The following is a 15,764-nucleotide window of genomic DNA, read 5'->3' as shown; positions in this document are numbered from 1 at the left end:
CCACTTCTTTATTATTTGTCGATTGGTTAGATATCTAATCAACTAACTAATCAATCACTGGTTTAATGTACTGATTTAACTGGTTTAATTGGTTGTTTGTTAGCAAAATTTCTCTTGCCACTGTTTGCGACCTTTCCAGTGAAGATCTTTTCTAAAGCAGACCTTAGAATGAGAGGGGAGGTCACCAACTCTCTGAAAAGGTTGCAAATAGCAACACAAAGACTTTGACTAGCAAACAACTAATTGATTGTTTAACCAGCACATCAAACAAATGATGTAATCTAAATCAAAGAAAATGGCAAACAATTACAGTGGTACATTCTGCAATTCATTTCTTCTAAAAATTTTATTCTAGTTTTCTAGACGACAGTTTAACACATAGAGGGCAACTATTACAAGGGAGACAATCCTTTCTTCATAATATGAGGCAAGATTAGAAATCTGAATTTGAAACTGAGAAATTACGAGGAAAAAGATGCACAGAATTCACAAATTTAATTTATTTTTGTTTTCTTATAACAAAGTTCTTACAGTTTCTACTTAAAAGTAATCATGTATAGCACTATTTCATTCTTTTTAGAAATCAACAACAAGATATAACCTGTAGCTTATTAATTAAACAATATTTTACAAAGTAAGACATTTCACAAAAGATGAAAATAATTACAAGTTGCTAACAAAGTGGAGCAGCTTGCTTTTTCACAAAACATTTCTTTTAGAATTATGCTACGATGAATTATGACATTATCTGCTTTGAAGTTTATTAAAAAGGTAAATTGAACAATTACATAATTAAAATATTTACTATACACATGAATATTTATGTTTAAAATATAAAAATATACATTTCATTTATGTCGAAAAATACTTGCAGCCAAAACTTACACATTCATACAAATACACAAAATCACCCATACACATAAATATATATTTTTATATATACTAAAGCTTGAAAATAAGGATCCTAAATTTATAAAAAGGTGCTATGCAGATATAAACATCACTCTTGTTGTGTTTGGTAAATATAGCTATTCATTTATTCATCTAGATAAATAGCTAAAAGACCTTGCAAATTATCCATTCTAACTATGTTGCTGAAAAGACTTCATTATCAAAAACTTTCAACACAGACAAAGACCATAAGCAAAAGGAGATTAATAACTTACTAAAGAGATCCCCAAACTCCAAACATCTGCACGGATATCATAATCTGGCCTTTCTGGATCTGGTGGATCAATTCTTTCAGGCTGGTTAAATTAATAAAAGGAAAACAATGAAAAGGTTTTGTTTGTTTCACATTCAATGAAGAAATTAGACAGTAATTTTTTTTAAGTATGTGTGTAAGTGTGTGAATATGAATATATATATATATATATATATATATATATAAATCTTATATATAAATGGCTATTTTTGACTGTCTGTCTGTTACCATCTTGCTACCTATATCAGCAAATCAATCTTCATGAAACTTTGCATACATGTTAAACTAACATCCAGTTCAATTATAAGCTAATTGGATTTCAATAAAAATCGATAATGGGTCCCCCTACAGGGGTTGGGCTATTATATAATAAAATGAGAAGAGTGCAAAAAATGTTAGGTTGAGGGAAATGTGGTGGCATAATGAGGGTGGCTGATATCAGGGAAGAGGAGGAGACAGGAAGAGACAGAGAGAGAGAACGAAACACACAGACAGAGTGGAAGAGAGAGAATGTGTTTACTGAAAGGAACAGCAATTTTTAATACTTTGTTCTTTAATTTTTACCTATCACTTAATGCATACACTTTAGTGAATTAACTATCGCATGCTCAGTCAAAACTTTTACAATATGTCCAAGAACAGATGTTAAACTAACAAGTGAAAGGTAAAGTGTTATATCTGTTTTCAAATCACCATATTAAAATTTATTACATCTTTACCAACATACTGAAACAAAAACACACTATATATAATGTCTTTCATTTACTTCCATAGATGAATAACTCATTGTTGTCGGGTAGTTTTTACAATAGAATGTCTTATTTACATTTTTGTTTATTCTATGTCAGATCATGTCTTCCCTGACAGACAGGCCTCTTGATCAGGACAGATTTGTGCAATTTTTTGCTATGGTAATAACCAACCATCAATCGTTTCATAGTCGCACATTGTCAATCCTTTCATTCTTCCAACCATCCACCAATTCAACTTTGATATTACCTTACCATTGCAATCAATCAATTTTATGATTCAACTGTATTACTTGCCAGTATTTGTAAACCTATCCCACATCATTGTGTATTTGTAAATCTATTTGTAATTTAAACAGGAACTGAACAGGGAATGGGATAGGATATAAAACAACGTAATGGGAATAGGAACTGGAAATAACCCCCACTCTTCTGGGTATTACCAGGTAATTCAGTTAGTACATATATAAATACACATAGTACATATATACATACTTGTAAAACACTTCATACTGTCCCTTTTTACCTTCTCCTCCTCCCCTAACTCACTCTAATTTCCTTCAGTCCATCTGAAACTGATATTTACCATGTCTTCATCATGTGCCCCATTCACTGTATCCACCTAAATCCTCATCTCTAACTATCTATCACACTCCTTTTACACTCTTATGAATCTACCTATCCACCCACCCTTTCTGCTTCTCTATCCCTATTCTCTCTTTTATATTCACTTTGTACATCACCATTTCTCTCTCTCTCTCTTTCCAGCTAGGGAAGTCCTATGTCACTTCTTCAGCAAAATATATGTCCTTGTCTCTATTATACTATACCCTCATTCACTTGAAAGGTCTTGTATTCTGCATTACTTGGTGCCCTCACAAGAGCTGGTACCACTACAAAAAGTATCCAATACATTTTGTAAAGTGGTTTCTGCTGTAGAAACCTGCCAAATGATGATCAATGCAGTTTTCTGGATCATCAGTTCCTGTTAAAGCCATGTCAGAATGGACATTAAATGATGATGATGATGATGAAAATAAGGATATAAATATAATATATACTTATATATTTTTTTTTATCTTTTACATGTTTCAGTCACTGGACTACAGCCATGCTAGGGCACTGCCTTGAAAGATTTTAGCTGAACAAATTGACTCTAGTGTTTATTTTGTAAAGTCTGGTACTTATTCTATCAGTCTCTTTTGCTGAACCAATAAGTAATGAGGACATGAACAAACCAAAACCAGTTGTCAAGCTATGTGGGGGACAAAGTCAAACATAAAGACACACACACACACACACACACACACACATGTATGTATACACAACAAGTTTTTCAGCTTCCATCTATCAAATCCATGCACAAGTCTTTGCTCAATCTGGGTTTTAGTAGAAGATACTTGCCCAGTGTGCTTCAATTACAATTTCTTTTAATTAAGGGTATGAAAGAAAAGTTATCTATTGTATATTTCAGCAATATGTATGTAAACAACTGAAATTGTCTAAGAAAACTGTTACAGTAAGTTTAAGATAATGTATAATCTAGCACAATACAAATTACTTCTATTTAATAAATTGTAGCAAGGAACAGTTATAATAGAAAATATAAACTAAATTATAATAGCTGAATTCAGTTACTTACAGCCATGTACGCAGCACAGCCTGCACTTCTGGTCTTTGCTTTGGAATCAACTAAACGGCCACTGATTCCAAAATCACACAATTTCACAGAGCCTTTTTCATCTAAGAGAATGTTGGAGGGTTTCACATCTAACAAACAAATTAAAAGCACAACTTGAAAAATACCTGTTGTAATTTTCTTTCATTATTGTCTATTTACTTATTTGAAGAAAAAGATATCTGAAATTTTTTTCACTGTATAATAGTATATAAATGAGTTTGTAGAAAGTAAAATTCATTTTTATATTTTCTTTTGAAAAGAGAGTTATTAATAATAAAGAAATCTATAGGTACATGAGCATTAGTACAATTTTTCTCTTTTCATAATTAACAAATCTTAATGTATTATTAAATATAAACAATTAATTCAAATTTACAAAGAGAAAATGTGGAAAAGAAAAATGTTATGTTAATAAGGAAAAATTTAAATAATTATCTCAAATTCATATATTTTACAAAATTATATAACTATTTTACAAGTTCATTAATGTGTATTTCAATACAAAATACTCTTCAATGAGCTAATGTTAATAAAAGAAACAAATACAAAAACTAACCTCTGTGTATCACACCATGTCGTTCTTTAAGGTAATTCAATGCTTTTACAATCTACAATAAAAAGAAATTTTACCTGAACAACACCTACTTACTTTTTTTATATATTCACTAGATACCAACAAAGATATATAACATCAACCCATAAGTCCTGTTAGTTACAATATAAGAGACATTAATCCTAGTTGAAGATGGTTCTGATCAACAAATCATGTAACTACTTATATGTCAATCCAACAGAAGCTCTTAAAAACAAATAAAATTTAAAACAGAGCTCCAAGTTATTAAATTCCTTTCAACAAATCTATTATAATATTCAAGAAAGGTTTATTAAAATTTTTTACAACAAAAGATGCAATACTAGTACATGTTACTGGTTTCCTAGCTTGCCTATGAATTTATTTGAGTTACAGTGTTGTTGGTAAGGATCATTACTCTGATTTATTCTAGATCAGTGCTTCTCAAATGCTTCTTCAATGCAAGACCACCATCACCACCACCACCACCAAGCTATTCAATGAAATTAAGCACACCACAAAAAATTGCTACCAACAAGTTGACTGCCACTAAAAAAACTATTTGTACCTTAAAGTCATTTCATCAATGTAATACAGAATGTTGAAACAGTATTTTGATGCTAATACAACAAAATCATTTACATACAGAACAGAAATTGAAAATAATTTTTTTGAAAATTAGAGCAAATAAAAATTTTGAAGAAACATTTTTTGTGGGTGAAATTCTCATGACTTTAATGTACCTTCAATAATTCTGAAATAACTATTTTCAAAAATACATAAAAAGTAATAAAATTTATTTGCTTATTTACATTTCAAAATCTGTTATTATTGTTGATATTTTCATTGTTGACATTGTGATTGAGGCTAACAAATAATTAATCATAATATTGCAAAAATTTTTTTAAAGTTAGTATTTAAATAGAAGACACAGACAACAAAAAAATAAACTGTACAGATGCATTTATTTTTCTCCTGTGTCCATATAAAATTTTCCACTGCTTGCTTTGAGAAGCACTGTTCTAGATGGTATGAGAAAGAATATTCATACAAAAACATGTGCTACAGTAAGACACAAGTCAAGTATATATTTCACAAAACAATAACTTAAACACATTAATCTTTTCAGAATATTCCTCCTCAACACATATGGTACTGCACCATGTGCAAAACTTTTGCTCAAAGCAAAACAAAACATTTAAGACCATTTAAAATCAACACAAGGAATTATACTCACTGCAACTGCCATTTTGCCAAGGATCTTTTCTGGTATTGGTATGCGTGTTTTCTTTAATAATTTATCTAAGCAAGTAGCCATTAGTTCCATACAGATCCATACTTCACTCTGAAAGCATAAAAATGTTATATATATTTTTCTAGGAAATATTTTCAAGTAATTTTTATTATGTCATTATCATCATTTTAATATCTGTTTTTCTATGCTAGCATGGACTAGACAGGTCTACAGCTCTGTATATTACTTTAATCATGTGTTATCTGAGGGGTCCAACATCATAACAACTTTGGTTTTCCTATACCCAAGATACATTTTACTGTCAACACGCAGCATCTCTGTGTGACACTCATGATTTAGTCACATCAGATGATGCAAGCAGTCTCTCTCCTTCTTTTCAAATCTAGGCACAAGGCCTGAAATTTTGGGAGGGGCAGTCAATTGACCCCAGTATGCAACTGGTACTTAACTTATTGACCCCAAAAGGAAGAAAAGCAAAGTCAACCTCAGCGGAATTTGAACTTAGAACATAAAGACAGAAGAAATACTGCAAAGCATTGCGCCTGGCGTGCTAACATTTCTGCCAGCTCTCTCCATTACAACACAACTGATATCTTTAATGTCCCAATTTTAAATTTCATATAAATTACCACTATCATTTGATAGATTATATTCAACTCCTTACTCTCCAACTTATCATTACATACACTGTCTTTTGCTCTTTGAACATTTATTCTATTTTTTTTTTCTTATTCTAAAGGGAAGGGAAAAAAATGTTTTCCCAATTTAATAATGGTGATGCTGGTGACAATGATACGTGTATGGTCTTTATCATATAATTCTTTTAAAACACAACTGCCAAAAATTTACAAATGTAAATTAAAATCTGATTTCTAAACAAACCAGAGAGATTCTCATCATTATACAACTGTCAACTGTCATGTTTTGTATGTATGGTCAGTGTAAACAATGGCTATACAAAAGCACAGGAGGATCCCTGACAAACTGTTAAAGAATTAGAAACTTTGGTGAGCCAGATATCATCATCATCATCACCATTTAACATCATTGTTTTCCATGCTGGCATGGGTTGGACTGAGGACTATCAATGTGTTTATGAAACTGTAATGATGGTTAGCTACCATTGCAATTTCATAAACATCTTGATAATCCTCAGTTTGCGAAATCTTTCTCTTTCTATATGAAAAAACAGATTGTATGAGATATGTTTTGGTAATGTGATGCCACATGGCGAGGTACGTGAACAGAAAATCCAGAAGACTTGCAACACTAGAAAAGAACAAATGTTGTCATGGTGGAAAACAATGATGTACAATGATAATCTAATGTAGTGAGGTGCACTGGCAAGCCAAGAGCGACTTGGAAGGAAATATTTAAATCACTCTTCTTAACATATCATAAAATCAGAATGAATTTGTGATGAAAGAAGTGACAATGATAACAACAATGATGATGTGCTAGATGCTATATTCAACATCTTTCCATGCAGCTAGCATCTGGAACTGATAGCCAAAATATATTTTCCTATGATTTTCATATATGGCTAATTTAAGTGAGATTCAACAAACATTAGCTTCTATCCTTGTAGTGTAGCCAAAATGCAAGCCTGTAAAAACCTTTCTAAATATAATAAATCTTATGAATACTTACAGTTGTTATGAATATGCCTATACACTGAACAATATAAGGACAGTCATGGCTTTTCATAACAACATCCAAATCCATAATTATCCGTTTGTTTTCTTCTCTGTTACTGGAGCGACGCATTTGCTGAAAACGAAATGGAATAACTTATTTTTGAAGAGAACAACAAATGCTAGTGAAATAAATTGCCAAAATCTTTCTGGTTGAAATTAAGAAGAAACAAAAAAACACAGAATAAAAGGATAACATATATTATGGAAAAAAAATAACAACAGTTCTTGAAGAGAAGTCATGTCACATCAGGAAGTTACATTAAAAATTCCTATACAAATCAAATTTATTCTTAGATTCTGAACAGAACTGATGCCTTTTTTGGCAAAGATGAAACCAAATATCATTAATTTAATTTCTAGAGATGAAATTACAGAAATGATAGTTTCTAAAGCTAAAATGAAATACTTTCCTTAAGACATGGAATTAAAATACAAATCCATAAACTGTAATAATTTTCACAATAAAACTCAAAATTTCATTAAAAGAAGTATATTAAACTTCAAAACCATCTACAAGGAATCTAATGTTAATGCATGTCTGAATATTTAAATTCCAAATATAATTTAAATTATTTATAAAATACTTCATATTGTTTGTTTCATTTTGTCAAACATGCAAACAATTTAACACCAAACTATTAAAATTGAAAATGCTGATATGTTTTGATGACAGTCAATAAATAAAAAAAAGTTTAAGAAAGAACAATTTGAAAGACACTCCAAATGACTTCAATTGACTAACTTCTCATTGACAAACAACAATAATTTTCAGAAAAACTAAAAACTTTATTCAAAAGTTGAATATATTTTCAAAATAACTGAGTTAAAAATAAAGACAAAACAAAAACACTGAAATCTCCAAAAGCTAAAAATTACTTTTAGAAATAAATTCAATAATGTTGTTTATATTTTTATTTACCTTCACAGCCAAAAAACTGCTTGTTTTCCGGTGCCTCATTTTAATCACCTGCCCGCAAGTACCATGACCAAGTTCACCTAGAGCCTCTAAATCACTGCAGTCACTCGGAAGTTTCTAGATGATAAACATAATGAAAATTATATGTATAACACTTCTATTACAATTTTTTTCTTTTCTCCTAATGCAATATTTTCATTAAAACTTTATTCAAGACATTTAGTAGATGCTCAAATATTGTATTGTAAAAAGAAATTTCATATAACAAAATCATTTTTCCACAATATTTGAGCAGGTTTTCTTAATTCAAAGACAATCTATGAGAAAAAGTTTCTTTCTTCATTTCATTAAAAGGTGAAGTAAGATTACAAGTGTTTTCTAAATTAAGCTAAACTTTTAGATAGAGGAGATAGTAATGCAGTCTTGAACTCAAACTATAATTATCACATTGTCAATTTTAGCTAGAATGTAGTCACAATCTTTTTAATCTCCATAATCAAATGGACACCAAAAATGTATCCAAATGTGGAACATCTAATAATCAGAATTTTCATCTTCCATACAAACATCATTGATGAAACAATAAACTTCATTTTTATGCCTTATTCAATGTATTTCTTGGGTAATTTTGTATTTTAAAAAACCCAGGTATATTTTGTTGCTATTTTTACCAAGTCAGCAATTTTAAATGTTTTACATATACTTCAGAGAAACAAATCCACTGACCTACTTGTTGCCACATCCAACAATGTTCATTCTTACGCAGACAACACAACCCTTCATTGCTCTCTAAGTAACCCCAACCATGTACAATCCATAAGCAAACTAGATACCTCAAACCAAACCTTATTGATTACATAAACAGAGACCTTGTGAGCATCCTTTAGATGATCCATGCCAATCTTGTTCTTTTAACAGCAAAAAACTCAAGCACTACTAATATCAAGACAAAAAAACAACAACCACACCACTAAATATGAGCAGCATACAGCTAGAGCTCTCACAATTGCACAGAATGCAGGGTTTCTTTATCTCCACGGATCTTCTCTGGTAAAAGCAGATTCTTAGCATAGCTAAAACTGCATTCCAAAGACTTGCTCTTCTCTTCGAAACCAGTAAAATATTTCAGCTCCTAACAACTGTTGATATACCATAAGGCTCAAATGAGGCCCATAATGAGTACTACACATAGATTTCTTGGACCGCATCCAGAAAAGGGCCACTCGACTAAATGGAATTCAATTCCTAATGGACATGCTCCAGGCTTTGGCTCACAGACATGCTGTCTCCTCTTTCTCTTTCTCTCTCTCTCTCTGTCGTTTCTATCGCTACTATAATGACCTGTTTCTCAGAGTTGGCTGGTCTTGCACTCCATCCTTCCCCACCCACTTCCATCCTGTAGTAACCATTATACCCAGTCCTTTCTTTCAAAAGACTATCCCTCTGGAATCTTCTCCCAGTTCATATCCTTCTTGTAGTTGTGAAAGTATACATGTCCAAATGCATGCTCAGCATATGGCAAGAAAGTCACAAGAACATATGCATGTGTAATTCCCACAACAGTTGAAGTGTGCTCCAATAATCTCTTGCACCCACTTCGCATCAAGTCTTTGGACCCTCTGCCACTAGAACTCTGCAAACATTCTTCAGAACTCTAAATTTTTGTGGATATGACTCTTAAGAGTTGGTACACCAGACCCAAGTCAGAGATGATGCTAAAATAATATTGTAGAAAACAATGTAATGAAATTGAAATTCTCTCCACTACCTGTTATTAAATACAAGGAGGATAGTGCAGCTGATGAAGATAACACAAGTTCTTAATAATGAAGGACAATGTAGGCAGCATACTAGTTTAAAGATTTAAAGAATTAAAAGACAATCAACATTTTGAAGTTGGTGATGTGCTTATTGAGAAAACTTGGCTGCTACATTTAATATATTGAGGTTACTAAATACTAGCATCTTCTTTGGATACCTGACTATCAAACATTTGCTGTCCGGTTACACAATTGTTCAAAGAATATATCGGGAGAATAAATAAATCAGTAAATTACCTGACCATTCAAATTTAAAATACCAGTCTGTTGCATTATTTCTTGATACTTTTGTTCAATTTCAGCTCTGAAAATAGAAAAGTGAAAAAGCAAAATCATAAATGATGAGATAATGAGTATAAGTACTGTCTGCATATATGAGATAGTACTGCTGTAATAGACAGAAATATACAAGGCTGTATATAAAAGAAAGCCATTTAATCAATTGGTAATGATTCAACCAATAACACAATGTACAACTTCTCTCTCTTCATTTCTAATCCTCTTCACTCATTATTATCATCATCATCATCATCTTATGCCCTCTTTTCTTGATGATGGGAGCTGGATAAATTCTCATGTCCTGAATCAATTCTTATTTGGGAATTAGGCATGCTCCATGGTTTTGACATGGTTTCTACAATTGGATGCATTTCCTAACATTAAATACTTTACAAAGTGTACTAGGTATGTTTTATCAAGACACTAGTACTCATCTGTAAGATTAGAGAGCCTACACTACTCTTCATTGTCTGTTCTAATGCTGACAACTGAGTGATGTATGCCAGTGATAAGTGATGGAGTAATGTATGAGAAAGTAAAGGGTTACAAAAAAAAGAGAGAGAGCAAGTGGTGAATAGCAACAAAAATGGATGACAGTAGAAGAAAAAGGTGTAATAAATGTCAATAAAGAAGGGTGCTGGTAGGGGAAACTGGATACATATAGATCTGATGACATCTCTTGTTACAGCTTGTTACAGAGGTGGCATGATAGAACAGATGTAGAGTGATAAAGAGTGATGCAGGAGTTGAATACAGACAGATCCAAATCCCAATCTCTATCATCATCACTACTTTAATGTCCTTTTTGCCATGCTTGTATAGGTGGCTGAGTCTTCTCCAACACTGTGTGCTACCTATCATCTCCTTAATGAGGCTCAGGTGTTTGAAATCAGCCTTCACTACTTCACCCCATGTCTTCCTAGGTTTCACTCTACATAAGTTATCTACCAATGTGAGCACTATACACTTCTTTAAACAATTGATATCCTCCATGTTAACCCATACCAGCAATCTTTTCTCTTGCACACTTCATCTGATTTCTTTTATATTCAACTTTTCTCTTGCTTTTTATTTCTTCCTAACCTTCACAGATCATTGGTGTTCAAGGAGTATGTCTCATTACCAAGAAAAAATGTTGCATCATAAATGAGCATCATATAATCTGTTTTTCACAGCGAGAGAGGAAGCCTTTGAATGCACCCTGAACTTTTCCCCACTCCATTCTTATTCTGGCTACTATGTTTCAAAAACCCAACCTCTTCTGCTAATTAGGCCTTCTATCATCATCATCATCATCATCGTTTAACGTCCGCTTTCCATGCTAGCATGGGTTGGACGATTTGACTGAGGACTGGTGAACCAGATGGCTACACCAGGCTCCAATCTGATCTGGCAGAGTTTCTACAGCTGGATGCCCTTCCTAACGCCAACCACTCCAAGAGTGTAGTGGGTGCTTTTACGTGCCACAAAAAAAAAAATAAATAAATTTCAAACAAAAGCTTATCAACTATTTCAAACAAGTCTTCTGGGCACCTGAAAGACTCTCTTTCATGTGTACTCTTATTTCTGACTGTTCCTATATACACCTGCCACGTATGAAACTTACATTCTTTGTCCACCTGCCTGAATATGGAATTCCTTCTTACTTCTTTCTTGCATATCAAATGTGGTAATTTCCCAGTTGTAACTTAAAACTTTAGTCTTTGCTAAGTTTACTTCGAGGTTTCTCAATTCTATGTTATGCTTCCACATCTGAAATTTCTCTAAATCTTCTACAGATTCAGTTCTTAAGAAGTAAATTATTGGCTTTTGGCAGTTCCCACATATAACTGGTCTTAAACTCTTCTGTTATAGCCAGGAGAATTACAATAACTAAAAGGACAATGAGAACTGAGTACTGGTAGACCCCTATCTGCTGGCTAAATTCATCACTATACCCTTTGCTAACTCTCATCTTGCTGACTGCATCTCTGTACATAGTTCGCATGGCTCTTACAAGATATTCATTTGTTTTCACTTTTCTTAGCAACCACCAGGCTTCAGAGAATGGAACTCTATCAAAGGCTTTTTTTTTATCAGTGGACACTAGAGTGGCTTATACCTAGCTAAGTATTTCTCCTGCAGTTGTGTGCCAGTAGGCCAAGGTTGCTGGTAGTACCTCATCCTGGCATAACCCAAACTGTATTTCAGCAGAGTTCATGTGCATCAGTTGTGCTATAACTATTTCTATTACTTTCACAAACTGGTCCACCAACTAGAAGCAACTGTAATTGCCTTTCTTTAGCCCATCTTTGTCCTTGCGGCAGTTGAATATGATACTGCAATGCCAGCCATTTGATTGATTATGGGACTAATTAGAACATGATGTACTTATTGAGATATATTAATTATCTGAGTGACTATCACTGATAGTCTTTCTGCTTTTCTTGCCTTTATACCTTTAACCATACTTTCAACCATACAGTTGTCAATTCATACAACCAGTCTCTCTGATGGGTCTATCTGGAATAGGTCTTCTCTCTCCCATCCATTCTCTTTAATCAATAACATCATGTAACATTTCTAACTTTCTTATTGGTGTTAATGAGGGAAAGTGCCAATAACATTCCAAACACACATCTCTCCAACATCTCAATTCTCTCTAGTATACTGTCTTGTTATCTGGGACAGCTCATGTTTCTGATTCTCAAGATGCAAAATATGTGCATACTTCAGATTTCCTTCCTTGCTAAAGATTCTTTAGCAAGGAGCCTTTCCAAATCCATCTCTTAGATTTATCTACAATACCATTCTACCACCATGTCACTTTCTATCTAGTCATAACCTTGCTCCAACCATGGATCTGGTCTTTAGCCCTAAAAAGGTTGTCTCATAGACACTCTCAGTTGTTTTCTTCAAGCTGAACATCAGCAACATCAATGTTATCAATCTAAGAGGGCCTGCAAAAGTCATGGTCACTACCTTTCCTCAAGACTAACTTATAAAAATATACATTATTATATTTCAGATAGAAAAAAAAAATTCAGAATATTTGAAATATAAAGAAAAAATGTTATGTATATTCAGTTGTTATATAAGTAATAGGGTATGTGTTAAAGCAATAACAATACGACTAGTTTAGCATATAATTGCCAACTAATACTAACATCTTACTTCTGGCAGATATAGAACACCTACCTATTCATTGTAAAGAAAATACTTCCTAAACCTAAAGAGTTTTTGAAGTGCTAATTTCTAGCTTTGATCAGATGACATTAAATAGATGAGAGATAAATTTTCCCTGGGTAGAACACCAATCTAACAAAGTAACAATGTCAAATTATTTAATATGTAATCCCAAAAGCAAGTTGAATTTAAGCTATGCAGAATAAAGTGCTCTATCCATAAACACAATGAAATGTAGGAGCTGCTTTATGAGTAGGTATTTCAGCACCATCCACATCCAGTCATCTGATCTTTTTAATTAATAAATTAATAGCTAACAAAGTCAACTTCAACATATTTAGGGTTTAGATATACAAAAATACTAAGCAATATTTGAAAAATAAAAACTAATTAGGCAATGTAGAGAGTCAATGTAGAGAGTCAATGTAGAGAGTCAAAAGAAAACAAAGAGCAAAATTAATTGTTAAAACTAAAATAGCGAAACCCAAAATTGAAACAGAAAAAAATAACTTACCCATCAGGCTGCCTAAGAGCTGAACTTGGGTAGCAATCTAAGGCTGCTGGACGTCTTCTTCCAGATGATGGTGCAGAACTTGAGCGACCTGTAGTAATCTCACCAGCTAAGAAGGTAAACAATAACAACTATGAATTAAGATACTTCTAAGGAGTGAAAAGACATTAAACAACTGAAGAAAGGAATAATAGTCCCTAGTAATAAGAACAGAGTTTATTTTGATAACACATTCATTCAATATTAAAATGAAAATAATAATGTAAATTTTATCCTGAAAAAAAAAAAAAGAGTAGTAAGCAAAAGACAAACAGAGTGAATATCATTAAGTTAATGATGTTTAAAAATGAATAATTAGGAGGAAGAGACTTTGCATTGGCATATTATCTTGCAGAAAACAAAATTTATTATTGAGTAAAAAGTAAAAAGAACAATGTAATTTAAATTGTTTTAAATAATGAGGTAAATTTTTTATTGTTATTTTCCAAATTGTTTAATGCTTTTAAATTGTTTAATCACAGGAAATATATCAGACTACTAAATGACTTTTTTTCCTTTTTACTATTATTCGTGTTGAAAAGAAATCAATATTTATTAATGTTTAATATAGTTTATGCTGAAGACACAAAATTAAACAATTTTAGTCAAGATAATACATACCTACACACAAAAGTCTCCAACTCAATACAAGAAAGCTGCTCTGAGAAGCTCAGCTGATATTCAAACTTTACAATGTATATTAAATTTAACTTGTATACAATAATTTAGATTTCCAACAGAAAACTAGTTTAAGACAGCAACAATCAAGAATTGAAAATCTAACAAATACAGACAACTGCATAGACTTTACAGGCAGATGGTTCAGTTTGAATGCTTGTAAAAGCAATAATGTTCTTTAATATATTTTCAATCAACCTTAACTATATTAATTGAAATTTGTTCAATGAAAATTGTTATTGAAGAACTATTCCATTTACGCTTACACCATAACTTTGTATACTTTAGTTAATGAAAATGGAATAAAACATGAGACAAAAGTCATGGGCATATATTCATGTCAGCAAATGCAAAGCAATAAAAATATTTTGATATAAATAACAGTATTTGTTAAAATAAGTATTTTGAAATTTAATTTTTTTAATCTATTTTTTATTGTTGAGAGATACAAATTATTGTATACAAGAACTATAAGCTCCTGCTTCTAGAAAAATATATTAGAAGGAATTGGGTTGATCAAATATAATTGGTGTTATTGGTGAGTTAAAGCTGATGAGCCAAAAAGAATATATAAATAAATAGTTGCCTGATAATTTTATTAGACAATATTTTCAGAACTAAAATACTTACATTAGAATAAATGGTTACAAAGAGAAATGAGAGAGATTAATAGAAACTTTCAAACATCCAAAGCCGAATATAATATTGATTGGAACGGAAGAATCATAGCAACCAAATCTTTCTAATCAAAAATGATTCTTCCCAGAAGAGTACATGCCAATGATAAAAATCAATCAATAATTTGATGTATGCCATATACCTCACCATCACTCAATTCAATTGAATACTTTTTATTTATGCATTTATTATTATTTTCTGTGCAATTCATTGACTTTTGTTTTGCTTTTCCCAAAAGCCAGAAGAAAATATTTAAATACATTAAAGTGGCCCAATTCCATAAGGAATAATGTAATGTACTGACTTAACTAAAGGAAGTTGCAATCAAATATTAGATATTATCATTGGCAAAAGAAGCAAAGTCATTAGTGATTTTGTACCCCACTAGAATTTTAATCATTATTATAGAAGTATATCAATTATATTGGGGAGGAGACAAAGCAGAAATCAGGTAATGGAGAGGCTACATTTAGAAAATAATAAGTAAAGTAGTGAACAGAACTCTGAAAAAAAAAAAAAAA

The 15,764-nt window shown here is 31.8% G+C and overlaps 1 protein-coding gene across 3 annotated transcripts in view; it reads right to left on the bottom strand.

Annotated features, from left to right (window-relative positions):
• The window catches only part of LOC106868012 (dual specificity mitogen-activated protein kinase kinase 7), an 82,359-nt gene that overhangs the window by 4,585 nt on the left and 62,010 nt on the right, over positions 1 to 15,764 (bottom strand). For all 3 annotated transcript variants that reach the window (XM_052970138.1, XM_052970142.1, XM_052970148.1), the window contains 8 exons: positions 13,852 to 13,957; positions 10,131 to 10,197; positions 8,077 to 8,190; positions 7,111 to 7,230; positions 5,443 to 5,550; positions 4,191 to 4,242; positions 3,596 to 3,723; positions 1,167 to 1,247 (listed from right to left, as the gene is read on the bottom strand). In XM_052970138.1, the coding sequence (XP_052826098.1) occupies positions 1,167 to 1,247; positions 3,596 to 3,723; positions 4,191 to 4,242; positions 5,443 to 5,550; positions 7,111 to 7,230; positions 8,077 to 8,190; positions 10,131 to 10,197; positions 13,852 to 13,957 (776 nt within the window). The remainder of the gene's footprint in view (positions 1 to 1,166; positions 1,248 to 3,595; positions 3,724 to 4,190; positions 4,243 to 5,442; positions 5,551 to 7,110; positions 7,231 to 8,076; positions 8,191 to 10,130; positions 10,198 to 13,851; positions 13,958 to 15,764) is intronic.

Source organism: Octopus bimaculoides, chromosome 1 (assembly GCF_001194135.2).
Source record: "Octopus bimaculoides isolate UCB-OBI-ISO-001 chromosome 1, ASM119413v2, whole genome shotgun sequence".
Lineage (NCBI taxonomy): Eukaryota > Metazoa > Mollusca > Cephalopoda > Octopoda > Octopodidae > Octopus > Octopus bimaculoides.
This window is presented reverse-complemented; position numbering and strand designations above follow the sequence as displayed.